Genomic DNA, 24,590 nt, shown 5'->3' with positions numbered 1-24,590 from the left:
GGTTGCCCAAGGGCACACAGAATTGTTATGTGCTAAATCCCACATTTGCACAACTAAGGGACATTTTATGAAACAACCTGGAGATTTTGTGTAAAAAATAAAAGTTCTTACATAGCAGGTGTTGAACTTGTGGAACTTGCTGCCCAGAAGCTTGTAGAGGCAGACAACGTGAGCAGCTTTGAAAGATGGATTACACAAAGTACTGGGTGAGAGGTCAATAATGGACAGCAACAGGACGAGGTGTGAATGTCCTCCTCAACGCGCCCAGTGAAACAGCTGTGGATGCTGGGAGAGTACAAGGGGAGCGGACTGCAGAAAAGGGCCAGGCTTTTGTGCCCACACAGCATTTCCATTGGTCACTGTAGGAGAATGAATATTGGGCTAGAGGGACACCTGGTCTGAACAAGAAAGATGTTTGTTGATTCTTATTAATTTCTGAATAGAAATTTTCTTTCATTTATAAGCAATAAAATATTTGATCTCTGACAGATCTGAAAACTCAGATGACGATTTTAGCAGTTCAGGTAAACTGTCTGAAACAGACTTAGGTTTTGTTTTATATGTGCTTCATTATTCTTGAAATTCTTAAAATGTTATCTTTCCATTATTTATCCAACCTTACCTAGTTCTGAAAATGGAGCTTAATTTGTAGAAAAATTGAATCTAGCTCTAAATTATTTAGCCTTTCTATGATTTTTTGGCAAAAAAAAATTGTCCTTGACAGCAGTAATGTTGCTGACTCTTTTAAATTTGTCCCAAGTATATTGAAATTTAGTGGTATCATAGTTCTTATTTTTGTGTGACGCGTTGCAAAAAAGTCATTGTAAAGCCTGAAATCTTTTCATGTGCAACAATTTTTGTATTGTTCTTTAAGTGCTTTTAAATAGGGAATCAAACTTCACATCACACTATAAAAATGTGGTGCTATGAACTTCTTCCATTATGATTAACTAAAATTAATCATACTTTAAGTGCACTGTCTTTTTAGTAAAGGCAAACGAAGAGTTAAAATATCAAAGTTTTGAAATTAATTTATACAAATGCCACAGATCATTACACAAAAAAACAGTAACATTTTCTATTTAAATGTGTGACTTTATTTCCTCAAAATACTCTCTTGCACAGTACAATCACTTTTGAGGTGTACTTTTCTGAAAGACAGGTGCTAAAAAATCATTCTTCCTGTGGTATCCTTCTCTCATGAAGTGAAATTAATTTTGCATTCTGAAGATTTGAGCATTCTCTAAGTAATGTTATTTGGAACTAATACTGTCCTTGTCGTTACAGTATAGTCTGTAATTTATTAAATTTGGGTTAGAAGTATGCAAGTTCATTCTTTTATTGCTTGTATGTCTTACATGTCGTAAAAGTTAAACTACTTTTATATTAAGAAATAAAACTGGCTTTGTAAAACATGAAAGGTTCTTTGGTATACTTAATTTTTTCTTTTGGCATTACAAAATTATCAAACTTTCTTTCCTTTCCTTTTTATATTTTTATAACTTTCAGGAAGTTAACAATTTCTTATTTGCATTTTAGAAAACTTGATGCCTGTTTCAATGCCTTGGCTAGATGTTTATGAAGTTGAGTGAATTTCTGTGGTTTTGGTGCTTAGGGCTTGCATATTTTGGGAGCCGTTCATATGCATAATGAACTAGCAAAGGATTTTTCTCAGGCGACAGGTGCAAAAGGTGTTTTAGGAAGATCCTGAAATAAAATTTTTGTTTGTTCAAAATAAAAATATGTTACTTAAGATCTTAATGTATAATTTAAAAGCCCAGTAAAAACAGCACAAATATTTATCTTTAATGTAAAAGAATAATTTACCTTGAGAATTTACTTTCGTGTGGAAATTGGTAAGCTTCACCTGAAAGAACAGTTTAAAAGACATTTCTAACAATTTTAATGCTTTTGAGAAAGAGTAGAATTTGATTTAAACAAGAAAACATGTTCCTTCCCTTTCACTGAATTTCATCAAAAGTTTTCAGAAAAATGGCCTCCAATTCAGCTGACTTACTCACATGAAGCTATTAGCAAAGAAGATGTAAAAACAAACAAACAAAAAGGAAATAACAGAAATTGCCCACTAAAACAATGTAACTTTTAGTGTAATGGGATTATGTGACGGAATACTGTTGCCAGAATAGATCATAATCCAGATTTCACAGTGGGTTGTCTCCTCAGAAGATCCTGATCTAAAGCTTTAAATACACATTTCTCTGAACTTTAAAATTTAGCTGCAAATCTAGATGGATATCTAGAAAATGGCACAAAAACTTACTAAGATGAAATTTTAGTTCATCCTTGGGAAAGTATAAATTATCTAGCGAAATATGTAGACAATATTACCTCAATACAAAATAATAAAGACTCTTTCTAATTGTTTTCATGAAGATTCAGAAGACTAGGCAATATTTTCTAAAAAAGTTCTGAATTTCTATGGTTTTTGTTACGAACTTTTGATAAAGGCCTTCTACATTTTAATAAAATACACATTCAAACCTTACTTCAGGTCAAAACCAAGAATACATTTATCCAGTTCCAAATATATTTGTTGATCTTTTAGTTCTCTCTTTTTGAAAGAAACTTGTATCTAGAAATATAAAATGGTCTATGGATTACCCTGATAGAAAATCTCTCAAATTCAAAGACACAAGAACTACCCAAGTATGCAAAAATTCTGAGCCTCAGCGAGCTTCATTTACTGTCACATGGGGACTTGCCATTAAAAGAAAGTGAGAAGTCATTATATATTGAGTAAAATGTCAGAAGTGATTATACTAGTAATGATGGAAAGCTGAGCAGAAGAAATACATTTATTATTATAATTATGCACTAAATATTTGAAGAATTAATTCAATTTCATTGACTTAATCCAATGGTATTTAGCTCTCTTACCCTCTATAGCTAAGTACAGGGCTGGTAATGAAAGCTGTGTAAGAACCATCTTCTGCTTCATCCTGCGCTGCTCGCTGCCTCTGCCTGATCTTCTCCAGGCCAAGGTGCGCAGGCATTCAGAGGGAATGTCTGGCTGTTCCGCAGCAGCGCCAAGTACGGCAGCTACCTGGGTGTCTCGGTTCCCGTCTGTGCCTCTTGGGAGTTGTTTTATCTGGAAAATTCTGTGTTCTTCAGGCATTAGGATCCCTTTGCAGTGCCATCTTATGCATTAATATTACAGAGCTGGAATGAGAATAGACAATATGCCTCCTTTCAACCATATAAATCCATGTGATTGAGCCTGTTGTAATCCATACGTTTCATCAGCAGATAGAAAGCATATCTGAAAGCTACCCTAATGAAAACCCGCATTTTCCATCCTTCTTCAGCACTGATACTCAAAATTACTACCAATTTCAAAATTAGTATATAGTAATTACTACTGTTACTGTAACTTACTCTGGCAGCTCAGGCTGTGCAGGTCTGTGCAGTGAGTCAAAACAGCATGACTAACTCTGTGCAGTGAAGCCTAGGAAATGGTTCCCAAGCTAGGAGACAAATTAAGGTCAAGAACAGTTAGCTAAAAGTGCATTACTTTCTTATACATTCATTGTATCATAAGTTTTACCTCCTTAATTATCTGTTTGGACAGAAAAAAAGATGTCATTTCACATATATTATTTTACATATTTAATTTATATTCTTATATATACAATTGTATATAATTATACATATACATGTTATATATTTTATCCTATTACGTATAGTATATATTATATCTTATTTAATATATCATATGTATCAAGACACAGTAAATGATGTTGCTATTTTTGTTCATACTTACTTTCTATATCCTCCACACTCGTTATTTAGTAATTTCCTAACTTTGGGGCATTTAATTTTCTGGGTGATTTTTTTCGTTGTGGCTTCTTGTTAAAGTTATAACAACATTTGACTTTCAGAATTGATCTTAGGTAGTTTTCAGTAAAACTTTTGGGGGAATAATGAGTTATTTTCTACGACTTTTGTACCTAGATGGTTGATTTTGTTAAACAGCAATTTTGAAAAATAGAAAAAAAGGAAAAATTAAAAAGGGAGACAATGAATGAGAAGGAGAGACAGAAAGAGAGAAAAGGTTTTCTGTACATATCTGATAGTGAGACGGAAACAACAAAATTACACTGCAGGCTAGAAACCTAGCTTTTGAGAACAAAAAGCAAGCCAGTGTTAGACAAAAGGAAAAAAATCCTATTTCCACTAAACAACTTCTGCTTCGCATTCAGGCTTCATCCCATGGACTTGGAGCTATTGCAGAGAGAAAAGAACTGAATCTATTTGGCCTATATCCAACTCAAGTTTTCTAAAACAAAGAATATTTACCCCTGCACTCTCGGCATACTTTTTTTTCTCCTTAGTCCGTAAGTATTTTATTCTTCCACCTTGGCCAACTTTCTCTTTCTCCTTTCCTTTCAGGCTGTCCAAGGCGTACTTCCTTACCACTGCTTCAGCCTCCAGTGCCCACTCCATGTTTCAAGAGTTTTTGTGCAATTGCTTATCATCAGAAGAACTTCTTTCTTCATACCAAGTTTCATACCTCTTTGGATCTCTCAGCGTGCCTTACTGTGAAAATTCACAAACAATGACTTTTTTTTTTTTTAATTTGACGGGCCTCTGGACTGCCCTGAGTTAGACATTGAGATTTTGTGGTTTGTTTTACATGTTTGTGTGCATTAAAGTGTCATGTCCTGTTACAGTATAATGCAATAATAAATAACACTGCGCATTTGTCATTATGCAATCATGAGCTTCCAAGAAAAATATGATAAAGCTGTCTAATGATGACACAATGAAATAATTATTTCCTCCTTGCTTTAAGCAAAAGATCTACAGGCTCTACCAATCTTTGCTTGAGGAACATTGCCACCTAGCAACAAAGTATCCACTCAGGCTTCTGGACAAAAGCTATAAAGAACTGCCCTAGCAGCAGCTCTTAAAACTTTTCCAAACAGTTTTGGAAATTTTGGTTTTGTCCTTTTGCCACTTAACATTCAATGCCAGCTGGCATTCTGCAGAATAGAGGAAAATTGCTAGCTATTTAGTTTTGGAAGCAGACTTTAAAAGGCTAGATACAGATGTTAAAAAAAAAAAAAAGGCCAAAATGTTAAGTTGTTCCTTTAACACATATTCTGCAGTAAGGGGTAATGTGGAAGAACACCAACCAAGTATACCAACCTGGATACCTGCCAGACGTCCTCATAAAGCCAAGAGAAAATATCTGCCGCCCACCCACTGACAGGGCAGAGTGCACAGCCCTTTATTTTCTCCGTGATGCCTCTAAGAAAGCTAACATTGGCTATGGTGTGAGTGTGACAAATACTTGTAGTGTTAAATCAAATTAAAAATTAGAATTAGTATACATTAAACAAACAAACAAAAAAAATCCAAAGAGCATATGGCCTAGAAAGATACAGGAAGAAAACAGTGAGAACAAGAATTAGTTCAACAAATTCAGCAAAATGATGACTGGTGAAGAAGACATCATTTGCCAAAGTGACAGAATTAGATCTGTTTTGGGACTGTTCTCTAGAGCAGAGACATCTGGTATCTCACCAAATCATTTCATATTTTTGAAGATCTAAAACAGTAATGGGAACTGTCTCTGACTGGAAAAGCAAGTAATGGTTATAGTCACAATTACAAAATATAGGACATGTTACATAAAAATGAGAAATCTAGCCAAAGAGAAAACATAAAACACTACAGTAAAAATTCCAAGTCTCATCTTTTTAATGCTTTAATGAGGCAAGTAAATAGCTTTCATAATGTTGTCAGAATATTGTCAGAAGTACCATGCAGGCAATGACTGAACATGAATAAAAGAAATACAGCAAAATGGCTTACTCCAAGGTCTAAGCACCCTAAAATGTATGTTTTTACAAGCATGTCATATATATTACATGCTTAAAAATATTTAAATACTACTTTAACTGTATGGATGGTTACTAAGAAACAAAAGAAAAGGTCTCGTTATTGCTGAGTGAGTTGGGCTTCTATATAGAGCAATGAATAAATGCAAGAAATGAAGAAAAGCTATTAAAAAATGCACTGTATTAGTATCTTGTCAATCACCAACAGTGTAAATCAGTTAAGTCTCAACTGTGGCAAACTTTGATGCTCCAATACACTTATTTTCTGCCTTCTGTTCTTTCTACATTGAGTATATGAGACTAGTGTAACTATCTGGAAGTCTGTGACCACAAAAGACTTATGGAGTACTTCTGAATGACAGGAAGATAATATGCCTTTTTTACAATTTGCAAAATAAGAGAGAGTGTAGTACATACCCCGTTCACATAATACTGTGGTTCAGGTTGAAGTGGTCATAGTTTGCCCATATGTTTTTTTTCCCTGGAAATCTAGAACAATCCTTGAATGACAATATCTTACTAAATTTTTTATCAACTGATCAATGATCCAAACCTTTATGTTATTTTCAAAGCACACAGTGGCTGTAAAAGAGGATTACTTTAGTTTGTAGGCTGTGAAAACCCTACAAATGAAAGACTGGAATGCAGAATGAGACACCAACTGTACATTCATCATTACACATATTACAGCTGCCTGCTGCATAAAGCCTGAATTTAGAGCCTACACAATGACTCATATACACAAAACACTTTTCACACTTTCTCAGTACCCAGCCCTTTTGGCAGATCTATGTCATGTGTACCAAAATTTGATTTAAAAAAAAAGATGTGAAAAAAAATCTTAGAGGAGTAAATAGTATGCAAAACAAAACCACTGAATCAAATGCTGAGGAAACGGATGCTCAGCATTATTTTTTAAAGAAAACGAAGTTTGGTAGAGAGCAACCTGCAGCAGGTTCTCTGCAATATTATGAATTTCAGCTTTGGAGATGTCTATTTACTGACAGGACAAATTCCCCTTTAACTATAACTTAATTATGATCTATGCAGCCTGCAGTTTTAGGGATCTAGTGTGATTGTTTCAAGGCTATATCCAATAAAGAACACGTTTTGACATGCCACAAAATAACAAGAGGTATATTAACAGTCTAATCACTCTTCATCTTGCTTGTATTTCAGGCTTATTCTTGGTGCACAACACATGACTAATCAATTGCATACAGATAAGCTTCTTGCTTCATTTACATGGCAGTGACAGTGCTGCTGTGATTCAAAATTCATCTTGAAATCCCAGTCTCTACAGTCGACAACATAATTGACATTGAAATTGACAACAAAATGCAAGGCAGGAGAGTCTCCAATATATAATGTCTGCAAACACCAGCTCCATCCCTCCTGGAATCTTCACAGCTGCTTTCTATTTTTCATAGCTTAAAATGCATAGAATTCAAAGTTACTACTTCTGAAATATCGTATCAAGCATGTTAGATTAATTTTCCAAAGGAAATAGATAGGGACATGCCTAAAAATTCCACCCCTAAGTGATTTTAGAAAATGTGGACACTTTTGATTTGTAGATAAAAGATGGTTTGTAGATGTCACCCTATACAAGAGCAAAATCCTGACTGAGTGAAAAGACTGTCCAGAGAAATAAGATGAGTAAAGGAATTTAAAAAAAAGTACAAAGGTGATTATGGACGTATTAATCAAAGAGAAAATTTCAAATGCCTGTGGAGTAGGAGTAGCACTGAAGTAGTCCCTACTTGTTAACTCCCTACTTGTTAAAAAGTGATTTAACTAACTAGCAGAAACAGCAATTCTTCAAAGATTCTTGAGGATATTTATATTTTACTTTGCTTGAGTTTAGTCTGTGGCACCAGAGGTATGACAAGCACCAAAAATATTTTGTCATATAGTCAAGAAATGAAAAACCGCTGTTGCCATTTGGCTGATTATGGCTCTGCGTCCCTTGTCTTTTATGTTCGATTCACAAAATCTCATGGTGAAACCACTTGTATGGATGGCGACCTCAGATTTACTGAAATAATTCTTGTTCTGGCACACTTGATTATAGCACTCAGGCTACTTCAGTTGCTTCCAATGTTAGTTAAAGATAGTGTGTAGTTTTACATCTGTGTGAACATAGCGTGTTCTCACAATGTTCTAGGGGCCTTAACCTGCTTTTCTCTTGAGTTTGCTCAGCTTTAGTTTAAATACTGAAGCCTATAAGCAGACTAGAAGTATAACTTTTTAAACAACCAAATCGCTCTTAGTCATCAATTTACAGTAATAATTTTCTTAAGTAGTTGGTGTCCCTATCTATGAATGAACTGCAAATTCTAGGAAAAGTGCACGGACTACATTTGAGTCATTTTGCCTGAAATGGCACGCCTGTAATCCTTTCTGCTGAACGTTGATGAGAACTCTGATCTGAATTGAAGTTACGTCTATCTAAACTAACCTAGTAAACTAATGAGAAAGGTAGCTGTGAACGAGGAATTTGTTTACCCTCCCTCAGACTGCTGAGAGCAGTTGACTGCAGCTACTGCTGCAATTCAGAATGTTTCAGCGTCTATACAGCTCCGTGTGTGTATGCTGTGCTGACAGTAAAGCTACGGGGTATGTGTAATGACATACTGAAGGACAGCATGTTTGCTGTCTTCTAGCACCGCATTTAAAGGTTTTTTTAGGAAACGGTAGTTTCCGCTGAGCTGTAAAATTTCTGTCTAAAGCCTCTGCTATTTTTAGACCCCTCCTGTCTAGCTCTGGTCTAAAGACAAACCACGCTCACGCGGGGAAGAGGGAGAGAGGAACGTGTTAAACTCTCTCTGCCCTCGGCAGGAGCATTTACGCGGCAGTAACGACGAGGACAGCTAACTGTACCTTGCCGATTCCTCAGGTACCGGTCGGCCTCGGGCGGGAGCCAGGCAGGCCACCCACCCGCAGGGCGCACGGCTAGGGCTAAGGGCTGCCCAGGACTAAGGAAGAGCAGCTGCTGCCGGCGGGCTGCGCCCGGCCTGCGGGTCCCAGCCGCTCCGTCGCGGGGCTGCGCTCGGATACCCGCACCCGCATGCACGGGAGGAGAGGGAGGGTGAGGGAGGAAGAGGGAGGGACGTCGCGCCCGGCCCTGCCGCCGGAGCTGGCAAGAGCGGGATGGTAGGGCCCCGAGCACGGGCAGGCCTCCCCGCCGCGGAAGGCCGCAGCCGCACCGAAGCCGAGGCGGCTGCCGGGACCGCCGGGCCGCCCGCCCGCCCGACCTCCCGCCGCGGCCAATGAGTGCCCGCCGCCTCGCAGCGAGGCTGGAGCGCGACGGGCGGGGCGGGGCGGAGCAGCTCAGCCGTTGGGCGCGGCCATTTTGAATGTATGGAGGCAGGAGGCTGGAGGCGTGGCAGCCAATCGGGGTGGCAGCCTGGCGCGCACGTGGCGGCGGGCGGGCCGGCGGCGGTTGGGATCCCAGGGAAACCGCAGCGCACGCGTGACGGGCTCAGCACCGTGCGGAGGCGGGCGGCTCCCATAACGGCTCGCGGTGGCCGGCGGGCTCGGGAGGAGGTGCGAGGTTACCGCCGAGGGCGGCGCCGCGCTTCAGTGGCCGATCGCGGGCTTCGGCTTCGGCTTCGGGTTTGGGGCGGGGGCCGGGGCTTGGGGAGAGGGCGGGTGAGTCCTGCGCGGTCGCGTCTGTGCCGCGGTGGAGGAGTGGGCAGGGGGCTGGTGGCCGAGCTGGGAGTCCGCATCCAGCCGATGAAGCCCCTTCCGGGAAGGTGGGACTGTCCGAGCGGGGGGGGGGGCGGAGAGGGGGGGAAGCGGGGGGAGGGGGCGTACGGGGCGGGAGGGAGCGGCTGTCACTGCCCCTCTCTCCCCGCCCCGGGCGCTTCTCTCGTATCCCCGTGGCTGATGGCGAACATCGCAGTCCCCGGTTCACGCTGGTTTCACGGTGTACTTTGTTGGGGAGGCGGAGCACTGAAGTAGTTCCCTGAGTGGGTGGCAGTATTGAGTGGGTGAAGAAGAAAAAACCTATTTTACCTCAAGTGTAACCAGAGTTGTTTATTTGCGTACGTTAGGTGGATGCTGTATTATATACTTAAATACAGTGGTCCAGCAGGTCAAATAAAATGTGTTTAGCCCCAGCAGACCACCAGGCCATGCTTAATAAAGTGTATAAGCAGAGAGTAAGCATGTCGTTAAGCTTCCTCTGTGTGTCTTGCAGTTCCGGATGTAGGGCATGGTCATTGTTTCTGTGGTCAGCGGTCTTGTATGGATTTTTTGTGCCACCCTATAAATTTGCCCAGCTGTTTTTTGAATCACTATAAACGCACAGCTTCCTAAAAACTCTTAGCATGGAACTGGATTTCTCAGTTTTACTGCGTGCTTTGTTTCTTTTTTTACTTTAGTTTGTCACCAGCTGGTATCTGATGTCTTCTTGCTTCTGTGTTGAAAGAGATAGTGAATAATTGTCCCCTGTGTACATTCTCAGAGCCAGTCAAGATATTCTAGGCTTGTGTCAGATGCACTAACTTCCACGCAGAAGAATTCTAGTTTACATAGTTGTTCCTCAACTGGAAGTTATTGTGGGTCTGACTAGTTTGGCCCTTCTCCTTTTTACCTGCAAGTGGGTTAAACTTCAGTGCTAGGGCCAGGAGAGCCTTGCTTTACTTCAGTTAGAGGCGTGGTGTTCAGGTGTTGCAATGAAAGCCGCTGTGAAAGAATATTGCTTACGCTCTGGAGATAAAAGGCTAATACGTTGCGCATTGATACCTCACCTGAAGTCAGTGGTGCTTTACAATTGATGGTCACTTTCTAAACGTGAAGTGTTGGATTATAATTTAGCTGTTTCAGTTGCTGTGGCCACAATGTGGTCGTTATCTAATGCTAGTAAATCAGAGCTCAAATAAAAGAAAGAAAAGGGCATAGAGGAGCTATTATTAGAGTGTCTATTCCTATTATTATTATTACAGTTTCAGTCATCCAACTACTAATAATGTGATTTTTTTTTTTCTAAATTACATTCTTACAAATGGCTATCCTCACATGCTTGTACATATCCAGTACTTCTTTGCCCATGTTGACATTCAGTGTTTCAGCAGATTGGCTGAAGCTTTCTAGTCTTTAACAATACGAAAAAATGTGAACAATGTGAACAATGTTTGATGTCACATGTGGGATACTTAATGCTGTCTTGAGTAATAAATAAATAAGTAAATAGATAAATAAATGGGTCCTCTAAATATACTGACAAATATTCCTATTGAGACCATGGAATTACTTCATAGCTGTGCCATAGCAGTATTTGGAGATTCTACTTGGGAGTTAGTACTGTTTTGCTAGATGGGTACTAATGTGTAACAAAAATTTATGCCTGAAAAATGCTTTCCTAAATTCAGTGGAATAAGTATATAAGGTATGCAATAGCAAAAATATTTAGGAAAACACACATTTTATTCTGTATTATGAGAATTTAGATTTCTGATTGAAGTAGCAGAGAAGCTCACAACTAATTCTCTATGGAATAGTCCCTTGTATCCCTTGATGTTGGGTCAGGGAGTGTCCAAGACTTTCAGGAGTCTGCACACCCTGACACTACAAAATTAAACTTTAAGAGGAAAACAAGAACTTTGCAGCAGTTAGTGCTTGAACATTAGGCTTTTTGTGTTTTGGGTATACCTATTTGTGTGGGAGAATAAAAATGCAGGTTTGCTGGTTGTTTTTTTTTCAATCCCTGATTCATTCAGCTGTACTTACACAGGTAGTGAGCATCACAAGATGTCAATGTTTTAGCTGCCACATCAAATGTGGCATGTAAATGCTATACAGTATGCATGAACATATGTTTTGGGTATGCGTGTTGAACTGAGACTGTGTTGCGAAATCAATTGTACATTGGAAAAAGTTTATATCTTTTTTTTTTTTCCTCCCTTATTTTAGAGAGACATCATATAAAAGAAATGATTGAGTCAGTCAAAATAAGAAGACAGTGCATGCTGGATTTCTACTCACACTATGAACATCTTTGTGCTCTTCAAGGCTCTGTCCCACTGAAAGCTGTGAAGGCTAACCTGACTCAGGGTGCTCTTGATGTAATTGTAGATCGCATCAAAGCTGCTGATTGGGCACCACTTCTGAATGCTATCAGGCATAATAAGACTCTGACTTCTATTGGAATAAGAAGTTTTCATCAACAGGGTCTTGGAGAATCAGGTTTGTAGTGATGGCTATAAAAGATAAATACGTTGATGTGTGCGTCTTAGAATTTGTTGCATAAAACTTCTGTGTGATTGAATACATGGGGGGAGGAATTGTAATACCTAAGGAATTATTTCTATTTAAGAAAAGCAGCAAAAACGCAAGGTGTGATTATGACTGGTTTTAAGTCAATAGGGACTGGATTTTACTGATGTGTAATTTTTGTTGTTTACTAGGTGTTGAAAGATACAAAACTTACTTTAGAAGGAGAATTCCAGCAATTCGATCAAAAGACTTGACTGGCCAACTATGCAAAGCTGTCAAAGGCTGTCTCAGTATATCAGATGTACTAAAAAATTTAGAACTGCAGGGTTTGCTTCTGAGGGAGAGAGATCTAATACTTTTAACAAAGGTGAGAATATATTAGTATACAAATAAATGGAAAATATGCTTAGAACGTAGAGAAGTAGCAACTAAATTTTATAAGTATTTGTCACAGACGAGGATGTTCCTCTTCTAAGATATCTTTGTGTTATCCATCGTATGAATGATTCTGCTGAGACATTTAGTATAACCTAGTCTTGCTGAACCTGTGAAAATCTCATAACCTTCTCTTGCCCTGATTCATCAAGGCTTATTAGAAAGTTCCTGGCAATGTCTCTGCCCTGTGTTTGGGGTGTATAACTTATGCATGTGACTGAAACCGCTGTGCATGTACATGACGGAAGGAAAGTTGTGGGATACCAAGGAGATAAAAACCAGGTCTTTCAGATGTGTTATTGGAACACTCCAGTTCGCTCTTGAGTGGCTTCTAGGAAAGGAGGTTGCTGCTTGTTGCCCATAGGCTACGGCTCCTCCTGTGCTAAAGAAACGAACCAGCTTAAACTGAACTTTGAGGTTCACTTGTTTTGACCTTCCTCTGAACTGCCTAGAGGTTCTTGTAGGAATCACAAAGAGTTCTGAGCAGTTTGGGTGACTTGGTCTTTTCTGCGTTTGTATTTTTGCTTTTCAAGCCAGTTAACAAACATTGTTTTTATTCTGAAGGGCTTAGCCACGGCTTCATCTCTGGAGAGTGTCTCTTTAGCCCACTGTCCAATTGGAGATGGAGGATTAGAAAGTAAGTTCAGAATCAAAAATGTGTAAATATACTTCTCTCTTTTTCAGTCCTTTAAATAAGTAAGTAAGTTTTTCAGTATTTCCATTCCTTTTTTAAATTTGTCTACAGTGATTAAAATAACAATCTTCACTTTATTCTACATGACTTAACGTTTAAAGACTTGAATTTCTTCACCTGATGCTAGTAAATAGCCATACTGCTTTATAATGATGTTTATACTTTTATTTAAAACAACAGTCATAGTATTTGGTGGAGGTCAACTCTTTCTTGATTTGTTCATGTTTATATAAGTAAACTGAAATAAAATATGTTCTAGCTTGTTCAGATAGTCTTTGCTAAACACTTGTGCTAGAAATATATAATCTTAGAACTCTTTGAAGGTATTTAAAATATACTTTGTATTTCAACACTAGTTCTTTGTCAAGGCTTTTGACTGTTAAAGCTGATTCAGCTTCTTAATATGGCAGTGAAAAAGTGCGTTCTGATAATTTGGCTGTGGTGTGTGTAGATAACATGCATGCTTTTGTCTTCTTCAGCAATCTGTCAGAGTGTAAAGAATTCGGCTACTATCAGATATGTAAACTTTACAGGATGTAGCCTCACATGGCGAGGGGCAGAACATATAGCAAATGTATTAAAGGTAATTTAATCACCTTTCTTAGAACCAAATGTTCACAAGAACTTACATACATTTGATTTTTTTCTTTTTTACTTTCAAGCTCTAAATCCATCAAAGCACTTTGTGAGTAGTATATAAGAATAGTGATGTTAAGTATGTGCATAATCCTGATGTATGCCAGAACTAGCTTAGTTTACTGGTGTGGGATTTAAATATGGTATTTCTTAGTAAACATCAGTTACAGAAATAACAGCTCAGACTGATGTGTTTTCTTTAAATGAGGATTAGGGCTTTAAATGTCTAACACCTGTTTTGGGGAGCGCTTCTTTCGTTGTCACAAATTTTGAAAAATATCTTAAGTATTTTTAAGCATTCATAAGAACAATTGAGTTTACAGTTTAGAAGCTACTAATTAACTGATTAGTGACCGAGTTTACAGTTTAGAAGCTATTAATTAATTGATTAGTGAGCTTGTGACTAGTACAATATTCTAATTAATGTTAAAGTTGGTTTGCATGAAAGCACATAATTTCCTAGTGTGTTTTTCCTATTCAAGATGCGTTGAAAGTGTCTGTCTGCCAAAAGAAGGTAGTAAGATGTTTTGTAGCCATATTTAATAATTTGCATTGCAAATTGGATGATCAGAACAAACATGAATTAACTGTAATGTTCAAAAATTATTTGTATTTCTTGAACTCAGAAATGGTATAACTGTGTTTCTTGTGTCAGCACTCAAGCCATTAAACATCAGTTACAAACAAAGATAACTTGTGATCTTCTCATCATCAATAATGGCTTTGCCTTTGCACTTGGTAACAGCTTCTTTGTTTGCAAAGCACCAGGCAATGAAAAGACATGGTGAAGCTTGGGCTGAAAGCCTACGTTACAGGCGACCTGACCTTGACTATATGACCGGCTTGAGGCGGATTACTTTCAACTGCAACATGCTTGTTGGAGATAGAGGAGCAAGTGCCTTCGCAGACTGTCTAGGAGAGGACCTTTGGCTAAAAGGTATTGTGAAGTATTGACTGTTTAGATATAGTAGTGGCAGGCAGAAAACTTAAAATTGTCAATTACAGCAAATGTAGCCAGAAGAATAACTCACTATTTAGCTAGGAGACAGTAATCTTTTTTTCAAAAGAAATTTCTCTTCCTCTTTTGAATTGTCAAAGTGTCCAAATACTATTGTGTCATCTAGAATTGTCCGCTAGTATCTTGGAAAAGTAATTTGTTCTACGGTATATCTGTACAAAATGACTAATGGTGGTGTTGTAAGTCATAGCATTCTGTACATGGAATCAAATACTTACCTGTGAAAATTGTTTTATAGTTTGAGCCACGTGTACAGGTAGCATGCATACTGATGGAAGAGGATCAGATTAGAGAATATTTAAGCAAACTGGACATGCCGAAGTCCATAGACCATGATGGGATGCATCCACAAGTGCTGAGGGAGCTGGCTGATGTCATTTTGAGGCCACGCTCAATAATCTTTGAAGGATCGTGGTGATTGGGAGGGGTGCCTGAGGACTGGAGGATTGCAAATATCAATCCTATCTTCAAGAAGGCTGGGAGGAAGGACCCAGGGAACTACAGACCAGTCAGCCTTACTTGGATCCCTGGGAAGGTGGGGATGTGCTGCCAGCCAGAGGGACCTCAACAGGCTGGAGAAATGGACTGGTGGGAACCTAATGAAGTTTAACAAAAGGAAGTGCAAAGTCCTGCACCTGGACAGGAATAATGCCATGCACCAGAACATGCTGGGGGCTGTGTGGCTGGAAAGTGGCTTTGTAGTAAGGATCCTGGAGGTCCTGGTGGACAACAAGCTGACCATGAGCTAGCAAAGTGCCTTTGTGGCAAAGAAGGCTAATGGTATCCTGGGCTGCAGAGACTTCCGAGCAGGTTGAGGGAGGTGATTCTTCCCCTCTGCTCAGCACTGGTGAGGCCAGACCTGCACTCCCCTGTACAGGAGGGAGCTGGAGCTGCTGGAAATTGTCCAGCAAATGGCCAGTAAGATGATGAAGGGACTAGAGCAACTCTCATTTTGGGAAGGGAGCTGGGACTGTTTAGCCTGGAGAAGAGAAGGTTCAGGGCGGGTCTCATCAAGGCATACAAATATCTGAAGGGAGGCTATAAAGAAGATGTAGCCAGCCTCTTTCCAGTGGTGCCTGGTGAGAGGGCAAGAGGAAGTGGGCACGGACTGAAACACTGCAGGTTCCTCCCGAACCTCAGGAAACACTTTCTTACTGTGAGGGTGACCAAACACTGGCACAGGTTGCCTGCAGTGGTTGTAGAGTTTTCATCCTTGGAGGTCTTTCAGACATGGTGCAAGGCGAGTGGCTTTAAGTGAGCCTGCTTGAGCAGGGGGATGGTTTGGCAAGATGACTTCCAGAGGTCCCTTCCAGCCTCAACCGTTCTCTGACTCTGTGCATGCACAACCTGAAATAAATGCCAAAACCATCATAATACTATTTCATGGTGACCACATAACTTACTGATGTGTGCAACCAATGAACTTCTAGAAGCATTGACTCAGAATTCTTTGACATAAGTTGCGTGTTTGTGCGTATGATGTTACCTTGGGCAGTTGAATTAATTGGTGCCCGGGATATCTACTAGGAGTTGTCAAAAACAGTGACTTAACTGTGATTTTCATATTCCTTCCTTTGCAGTTTTTTAGCAGTTACTTCTTGATGCTCATCTATAATACTGATTTAAATTTCTCGTTTTCTTCTCTGAAAGTAATATTCTTGTTTTTAGACACGGCATGTCCTCTTTTCTCATGCTTCATGTTCTATGAAATGGAGGTTTTCAGCAGGTGTGGATTAATTGTATTAGAGATTGACTACAGGTTTCGCCACTGACTATTTTTTTTTACCTTCTTAAACATTTTAGCACTTGATTTGCAGCAGTGTGGAATATCCAATGAAGGAGCAAGGTCATTATTAGATGCTCTTCAAACTAATACAACATTAGTGGTACTTGACATAAGAAAAAATCCATTAATTGGTATGTATATGTATCTACCTTTGTCCTCTTTGTGATTTTTTTGTTTGTTTTTTTCAGTAACTCTGGGGGGGGAAATAAACCGCTTTTAAGGAAAAAACCTGCAACAGTATTTTGCTAAATATTTTTAAAATGGGGGAAGGGAGCAAGGTAGGTAATGTGTACTGCTTATTCAATGATCTGTTTGTTTGCATAAATACTTGTCTCATACAAGAAATTCTTAATAAGTTATCTTAATTCATTCTAGATCATGTTATGATGAAAAACATTATTGAAAGAGTTCTTATGAATGGAAATGGTGCTAATTCGGAGGTATGTGGTAGGCATTTTGCAGTGAGTTTGGGGTTTTCTTTGTATCTGCTATTGCATTTTTTTTTTTTTTAAGGGACAGTTTTGTTCATAATGAATCTAAAACAGCTATTGTAGTTATACAAGAAGTCCGACTCCTAAGTGGTTTAAAAGACAAAAGAACGCTAGCAGCAACATGATATTGTATTTGGAATTTTGTATGATTTTTTATGTAATTTAAGATGTAACGTAATAAAACAAGGATATCCATTTAACGAAAAAAAAATTGAAATGTGTGCGTATACTTGGGCATTACTGTAGAACATTAAGTAAATATTGCTGCTGGAATGCTAGAAGGCTCTCTACTACATATGTCTTTCTTGTTAACATGGTAATAATAACAACTTTTCATTAAAAAGTAAAGGAAATGACAATTTAAAATTTAAAACTTAATTTATAAGATTTTTTTAAGTTACTCAAGACTATCCTTTCCGACACTAACCATCTAAGAAACCAGAGTTTAGTTAATGTACAGTACCCCTTGCCATCTTTATCTAATAGTCCCTAGACAGTTCACAATAATGTGCATAAACTGAATATCTGGACCATTTATGATTAGATATACTGTTTAAATACTGAGTCTTTTGGTTATAACACAGAAATCAGATTCAGTTCTCACAGGAGGCAGCAAACGAGTGTACTGTTGTTCTTGTTTTCCCAGAGCTGTAGCAATCCCAGTTCTTGTTCTGGAACTTACTGCTCTTTTGGTTTTGAAAAGGCTTAAAAGTCAGAGCTGTGGATCATAGGGAGTATCTAATAAACTGAGAAGATTGTGTATAGAATTCCTTGAGAATTAATACAGTTCCCCACTTCAATCTCTTAAATTTTGGAGAAATTGAGGTTGGTTGTGAAGGAGTACATTTTCTCCTTGGCAGATGCAATCAACACTTGCAAAATGTTGCAGGGATCACATGCAAATAGCATCTGCCTGGAGATGCTCAAGATGATTGGAAAGTTGAACCATGAAAAGAAGCAACTCTCAGGGGAATCTCCCATATACTAAGAGATCACTCAACTCCAGACATTTGTTTTATATTCATCCAATTAGTGCAGTATCTTAAGTCTTATTGGCGACGCTAGTAATTCTTCATACCTTGTTAACAATATGAATGAAAAAGGACTGACCACCAGCTTGCTAAGTAACTTTGCTTCTTGCATAAATAAAAACAGCCTAGATCCTTTATTTTGTAAGCTCTGTGAGTAGGGTGTTGTAAATAACATTTGCTTTTATCGTGGCAACAGTGCAGACAGAAAGGGATAATCCACCTGTTTAGCAAGATGAACGCAAACATTTGATGTTGAGGTTGATATTCTTTTGAAACGGAAACATTTACAACCTAATTTAGCATTTACAGTTGGTTTTGAGCTCAGTTACAGAAGCCTGGATATTATGAAGAAAAAACCAGTTGAGTTTTTTTGAGGTAGTGTCTTGATGTGCTCTATATTGAAAGTCAGTCATGTAGGGTTTTGTTTTGTTGTGTTGTGTGTGGGTGTTGCTTGTGTGTTGTTTTGTGGGGGTTTTTTGTTGTGTTTTTTTTTTTTAAGGAGTCAAAACTCAGGGAATAAATTAGTAAATCATCAGAGGTATTAATGAAGACAAATAGTTGGTCATTAATCTCTGTTGCAGAAAGAACTGCAAGGACTGTTTCTTCGTTCTATCAATAGTCAAAACTCAGCCGTACAATTTAAAAAAACCATATAAGTAAAAACAATTTAAGAGTGTATTTGTGAGAGCCTTAATGACATACTCTAAACTCTGGATGTTTTAGTATGTACAAAAATTTCACTTATTTTTCAGATTTTCCATGAATTTTTTTCATGGAGGATCCATTATAGACTAAGTTTACAAATTTAAAGAAGCAATGTTTGTTTCTTGTAGCTTAAACTTGTCAAACAGAATACAATCAATTAGCATCTACATTGCTTCCTTTTGTCATCTGTGTACTGCCTCCAAACCTGTGAGGTTTTAAAAGGGTCCATTTTTTGTAGTGGAGAAAACATGGGTATCTATCTTGGAAATTACTTAATTTAGTAGGGATTTTTATTTTCTTTTAGCTATTGTAGTTGCTAGAGGTTCTGGATTTTATATTGATAGAAAATGAAGACTCAGTTGGACTAAGTTTCGTCTATGTGTAGGGACACATATAGGTGTAAGATGTGATTTTCTGTGTGAAACTCATCTGTAGCTTACTCTTGCAGCAAGTGGCCTAACTGATATTGTTGTCTGAAAAGCGGATTCGTGCCCGGCGTGCAAGTAACCAATTCCACACGCTCAGGAGAGATATTGTTTTATTCAGGCCTGGGTGCTCGGTGGACTTGCCACAAATCAAGCACACCTGGTCTAGTCACCTTTCTGTTTATATCCATGCTTCTCATACATATTTTAAATTTCTCTTTTACATATTCATTACATTTCCGAGAACTAATTATAATCTTACATCATCTTAAACACGTGCGCACTAAAGCCTTTAGGGTCTTCTTGAGGGTCTTGGGTGGTCTCTGGTGGTCGTTAGGGTAGTGAACTCTTCATGAACTTATTTCCTCTTTACCTTATAGGATCGCAATTTGTCCCTGAGCCATGCTTGGACCACGTTTGTTTATAGTTTCCAAGGTTATTCTTCACTAGAGCCTAACGATGCTTCCAGGATATACAATTTAGACTAGTTACAATTCTACACACCTGGAAACACAACAGCTGCTAGTTACCTAACTTCTAAGCAACAAGTCTTCATTGTTTAGAATTACAGAAGCTAACAGTAAAATTACAGAAGCAAGCAGTATGGAATAGTAGATACTGTACCTACTACATCAATACTATATCTCACCCACAGATAACTAAAGAGTTGCATGGATGATCATCCCTAGTACTGTGTACAGTTTCATCTACTCCTAGTTGCAGCTTTTTATTCTGCCAAAGGCTAACTGTCATAATTCTCATGACTAAAACTCAGTTAAGTGTTGAATTTGTTTATATCTAAGAAGTGGCAGAGCTAGCTGCATTTTGTCCTATCTTGTCATGGCACCTGTTGTGTCAACTCCATGGTTTTGCTTATGCAGAAAACATAATAAGGTGCTGCTGTGTTGCTTTACAAAGAGAAGTTTGGTGGGCTTTTGAATGGCCTCATAATAATAAGCCATCACAACTACAAAAGATCATGTCTTGGCTGCCACGTAACGTACTGTCATCACCTGCTTACTGGATACCAGTCACAGCAGCCCTTCCATCCTGTTCTGCATAAAAGCTGGTTGTTTCTCTTTGCTTTTCAGTAGCATGTAGGTGCTAGCTTTTGGGTTGGGTTTTCAAGTTTGCAGGAACAGCTGTCTACTGCTAATGGATGCCTTTAAATTTGGTGGGCAGCTCAAACAGGAAAGTTGTATTATCCTGGCAGCACTGTGTAGCTGGTATAGTGGATTGTAATCGTAGATATGATTGAGTGTAATAGGTGGTAAAAGTTTGTGTAGCTTCTGAGAGAGACTGAATAACTTAAAGGAAAAATCCACTGAAGCTGTCTATAAAACAAGTTGCTTTCATGGTCTCAGCTCAAGGACTTAGTAATTTTTCAACACTGTCTTAATATGTTTGCTGTCTTTATACTTAGATGTTGTACAACAGCAGCAGGCAGCTAGACAGGAGGCAGGCTACTTGGGCTGATGAACTTTAGGTTTAACCTAGTATAGCTGCTCTTTTATGTGTGCAGTAAAACAAAATTAAGATACTCTTGCTCTAGAAGTTTACAATTTAATTTTACTCTTTCTGTCTGTTTTTTGGTTTAAAATGAACAATTCATTTGTCTCAGAAGCTAGATCAAGCTGTAGACTCAGCAAAAATTACACAAGGATTATTTGAGTTCAAAGTTTAAAAAAAAAATGTCTTGCCAATGATAAACTTGGACCAAACTAGGTTAGTTAGAGCACAGTAATGGCATTTTAATCTTCCCTGTGCATTTGAGGGGAATAACTTTGGCATACTGTTCCTAGTACTCTGATGTGGGGTTTAGGGCTGTCTGAGATAAGCTTTTTGTTACTGTCAACTGCATTTCCTTCGATGGCTGCTTCAGTGCTAGACTTTGTACTAACTGTAGTTTGATGCACACTGAAAAATAAGTGACAGTGTAACTTAAATATATCTACCTGGAATAATATAAGTTTTACTGGGGAAAGGGGAACCTTTAAGAATAGAGCTGTTGCTGTAAGGAAATTAAATTTGAAGTATAGCAATTGCCTTTGATTATCACTATGTCTTAATTTTAGTTTGGAGGCTTTTACTGCGCAAGGATGAATTTTCATTACAGGCAGTGAAAATTAAACGTAATATTTTTTAATATACTAACTTCATTGGTAATAGAAAATCATGTTAGGGAGGCTTTTATTACACTGGAGAACTTTGGCCTGAGCCAGTCATTCCTAGCAAGCCAGCTTTCTGAGAATGAAAGGCAAAAGCAAGAATTTCCTTTTTATAGGGTTGATGCCATTTTTTTTACTATAAAAGGAGAAGTGTTTTGCACAGGAGAAAGGAAAATACTGGATGGGATATTATAGTGGTGTTCTGGGAACACTTTCTGATAATGTAGCACTCAGACTTGCATTGAATCTGCGTTTGAATTGGGGCTTTGTGTGATTTTTGTTTTTCCTTAATTTTAGTTTATTATTAAGTTTTCTGTAACTCCATATATCTGACAAAAACCCCTCTAACCTTAAATGAGCACCTCTTTAAATATCAGTTATTAACACAATTTGTCTGTCTTTAAAAAAAAAATTTCCAGTACAAGTGGCTGACGTCTCCAACTTCCAAGGATGCTTTGAAAACTAGACCAAAGAAAAGAACTATTGTCCTAGGAAGTGGTCGAAAAGGAAAAGCTACTATTCGTATTGGTAATACTGTCTTTATTTTCCTGACTATAGTAAATTTTGTCTACAAAATAATCTTTTAATGTTTAAGAGCTTTAATTATAAATGTCAGTGTTCTGCAGAATACTTGTCTTCAAAAAAATTCCATTTATTCTTAATTCAATAATGTGTCTTCTACCATCAGTGGTTTCTGTAGGAAACTTGCTCTTGTTTTTAGTGCTGCTAGATATGTGGCTAGAAATGGTAGGATATGCTGACTTAAATATGTGGAAGCATTGCACGTTTTTATTCAGAGCGCATCCTCTCTACAAGCTTTCACTTCTAAGAAGCGTGGCGGTAGTAAGTAGCCTAATTTTTCTGACGTTGTAACGTTTCTGTAGCAGATTGTCCTCTGCCAAAACAAACAAGCATGCATTTGTTACTGATGGACAAAATGTTTTAAGACTTTTTTTTTAACTTCATGTAAACCTATTATAAATAGTATGTTTAAAATAACATAGGTATCTTGAATATTTATAATTAAGTACTGATAGCTGCATTACACTAAGTATTTTTCAATAAGTTACTAAAAATTTCACTGTAATACATTTGGCTGTCTTTCATCTTTGCTCTAGTTATCTGGAAGCAGAGAGGTAAGGATGAATCAAATTGAAGTTTTTGTACAAATAAACTGTGGTGATCAGGATGATGGAAGAAGAAAATGTCCAACTTAAGTACAGTTGTGGTGTTTTGTTTTTTTCTGTTTTTTTTTTTTTGTTTGGTTTGGGGGTTTTGTTTGGTTTTGGGTTTTTTGGTTTTTGTTTTGTTTTTTTTTTTTAAAGGGAGGGAGGGAGTCAGGAGGTGAAAACTACTCTATCCTGTTTACTTATTGAGAACGAACTGAAATTTGGAATCCCATTAACACATGGGATTATGCACATTAGTTATGCATTTCTATACCATTACAAAACTAGTTGTTTTACCGATCACAGAGAAGCAACAACCTGAGTTCTCAGTAGTTTAATTGTATGAAATACTAGGTGAACAGTTTTCTGGGCTTATTAGTTTCTGACTTACACAGAACCTGGGGTAGAGTGATCATCCACACTAGGTATTTATTCTGAATCTACTTTGAGTGATAGTGTATGATTTAAACAACAACAAAAGGCTAGACTAGTGAACATGACTTCATTATTGTTCCTCTTAAGTGAAGATATTGCTGGTGTTCTGTGGAAGCGATCAACATGAGTACCAACTTTAGCTTCAAGCATTTTGCCAGGTACAAAGCCAACATTCTTCACGCTAAAGCCACTAGAGGGCAATTTGAAGCATATAGATAGCCTTTTGTCTACGTGGACTGTCTAAGCTCCCACTTGAGACAACGGAGTTAAGTATCTGAAATTGGTAATGTGAATAAACCTCTTCAGCTACAAAACTTTGCTTCCTTTTTTGAATAACTGCATGTCTTAGATCAACCTAACATAACAGTTATGTATACCAGCTTATAATTGCAAGCAGATAAGCTGTACACTCCTCTTTTTGAGAAGCAAAACAAAAGTTTTTGAACACTTTAGCAAAATTAGACTGAAAGGTAGATTTCCTACAGTCCCTTCTGTTACATAGGAGATTTTACTTACAAACAGTAAGCTGTGAATTTATATGTAAATAACTAGGTATAATGAATTCTCTTTTCTCATATTCTTGCTCTTCAATACAGGATTAACATCTAAAAAGTCTGTAAGTCCTGGGAAAAAAACCACATCTGTGAAAGATAGTTACTCACCAAAACCACTGCCACCGGGCACAAAAGGCTTCCTTCCTTGGCGGACTGCAGAACGCGCAAAGAGATGCAGGTGGGGTTTTCAGAGTACAAGGGAAAATATTAAAGCATAAAACCTGCATGATAAATGTAGCAGAGAGCAGTGTTAGTTTTTTAAAATATGTATTTGAAAGTTACACACAGAATTTTATATTGCATCCATTTTTTTTTCTGTTTATATAAATTTTGAGGATGTTACATAAATTCTATTCCAATAAGTTTTTAAAATACACAAAAAGATGTAATTTGATGGCCACAGGAATACCCAGGTGTAGCAAACACCCCCCCAGCTCCCAACCCACCTTGCTTGTTTGTTCTCTTGTTACTAATGATTTATCAAACTTATCATAGCTGAAGATGCTATTTAATTTTCGAAGCTCGTAGTATAGTTGATTTGGCATCCAGTTCGAGGTGCCTAGATTTTTTTTTTCACCTCTTCTTTCTGCTCCATCTCCCCCAATGCCAACATAATTACTGTGATTATCCAAGCCCTGTGAAGTAAAATTTAAAAAAACAAAAAAATTGTTACACATGGAAGCCTTAATGCTATTATCATGCTTCCTTTTGAAACAGTTTTTGTTTTGTTTTTTTAATGTATTCCCTAGATCTTGGCCTCTCAAAATGGAGCCTATATAATATTTAAACAAAAAAATACTTAAACTTTATCATAGCTATTTTTATTAAGCTTGTTTTTCAAAATGCTGAACACCAAATCCTCCTGTTAACTTTAGTTCATAATAATTAACTAAGCAAGATGCCTATTGAAGATATTAACGTTAGCATCCAGTTATGTTGCCGTAATTCATGAGTACT

The 24,590-nt window shown here is 37.9% G+C and overlaps 1 protein-coding gene across 1 annotated transcript in view; it reads left to right on the top strand.

Moving 5' to 3' along the window:
- The first annotated feature begins 9,370 nt into the window (after window positions 1-9,370).
- The window catches only part of CEP78 (centrosomal protein 78), a 28,754-nt gene continuing 13,534 nt past the window's right edge, over window positions 9,371-24,590 (top strand). The window contains exons 1-10 of the mRNA XM_075136296.1: window positions 9,371-9,413; window positions 11,784-12,056; window positions 12,278-12,453; window positions 13,086-13,158; window positions 13,695-13,798; window positions 14,614-14,788; window positions 16,673-16,786; window positions 17,031-17,095; window positions 21,895-22,003; window positions 23,676-23,811. Of these exons, the coding sequence (XP_074992397.1) occupies window positions 11,804-12,056; window positions 12,278-12,453; window positions 13,086-13,158; window positions 13,695-13,798; window positions 14,614-14,788; window positions 16,673-16,786; window positions 17,031-17,095; window positions 21,895-22,003; window positions 23,676-23,811 (1,205 nt within the window). The 5' untranslated portion in view covers window positions 9,371-9,413; window positions 11,784-11,803. The remainder of the gene's footprint in view (window positions 9,414-11,783; window positions 12,057-12,277; window positions 12,454-13,085; window positions 13,159-13,694; window positions 13,799-14,613; window positions 14,789-16,672; window positions 16,787-17,030; window positions 17,096-21,894; window positions 22,004-23,675; window positions 23,812-24,590) is intronic.

Source organism: Calonectris borealis, chromosome Z, assembly GCF_964195595.1.
Source record: "Calonectris borealis chromosome Z, bCalBor7.hap1.2, whole genome shotgun sequence".
In the NCBI taxonomy this organism is placed as follows: domain Eukaryota; kingdom Metazoa; phylum Chordata; class Aves; order Procellariiformes; family Procellariidae; genus Calonectris; species Calonectris borealis.
This window is presented reverse-complemented; position numbering and strand designations above follow the sequence as displayed.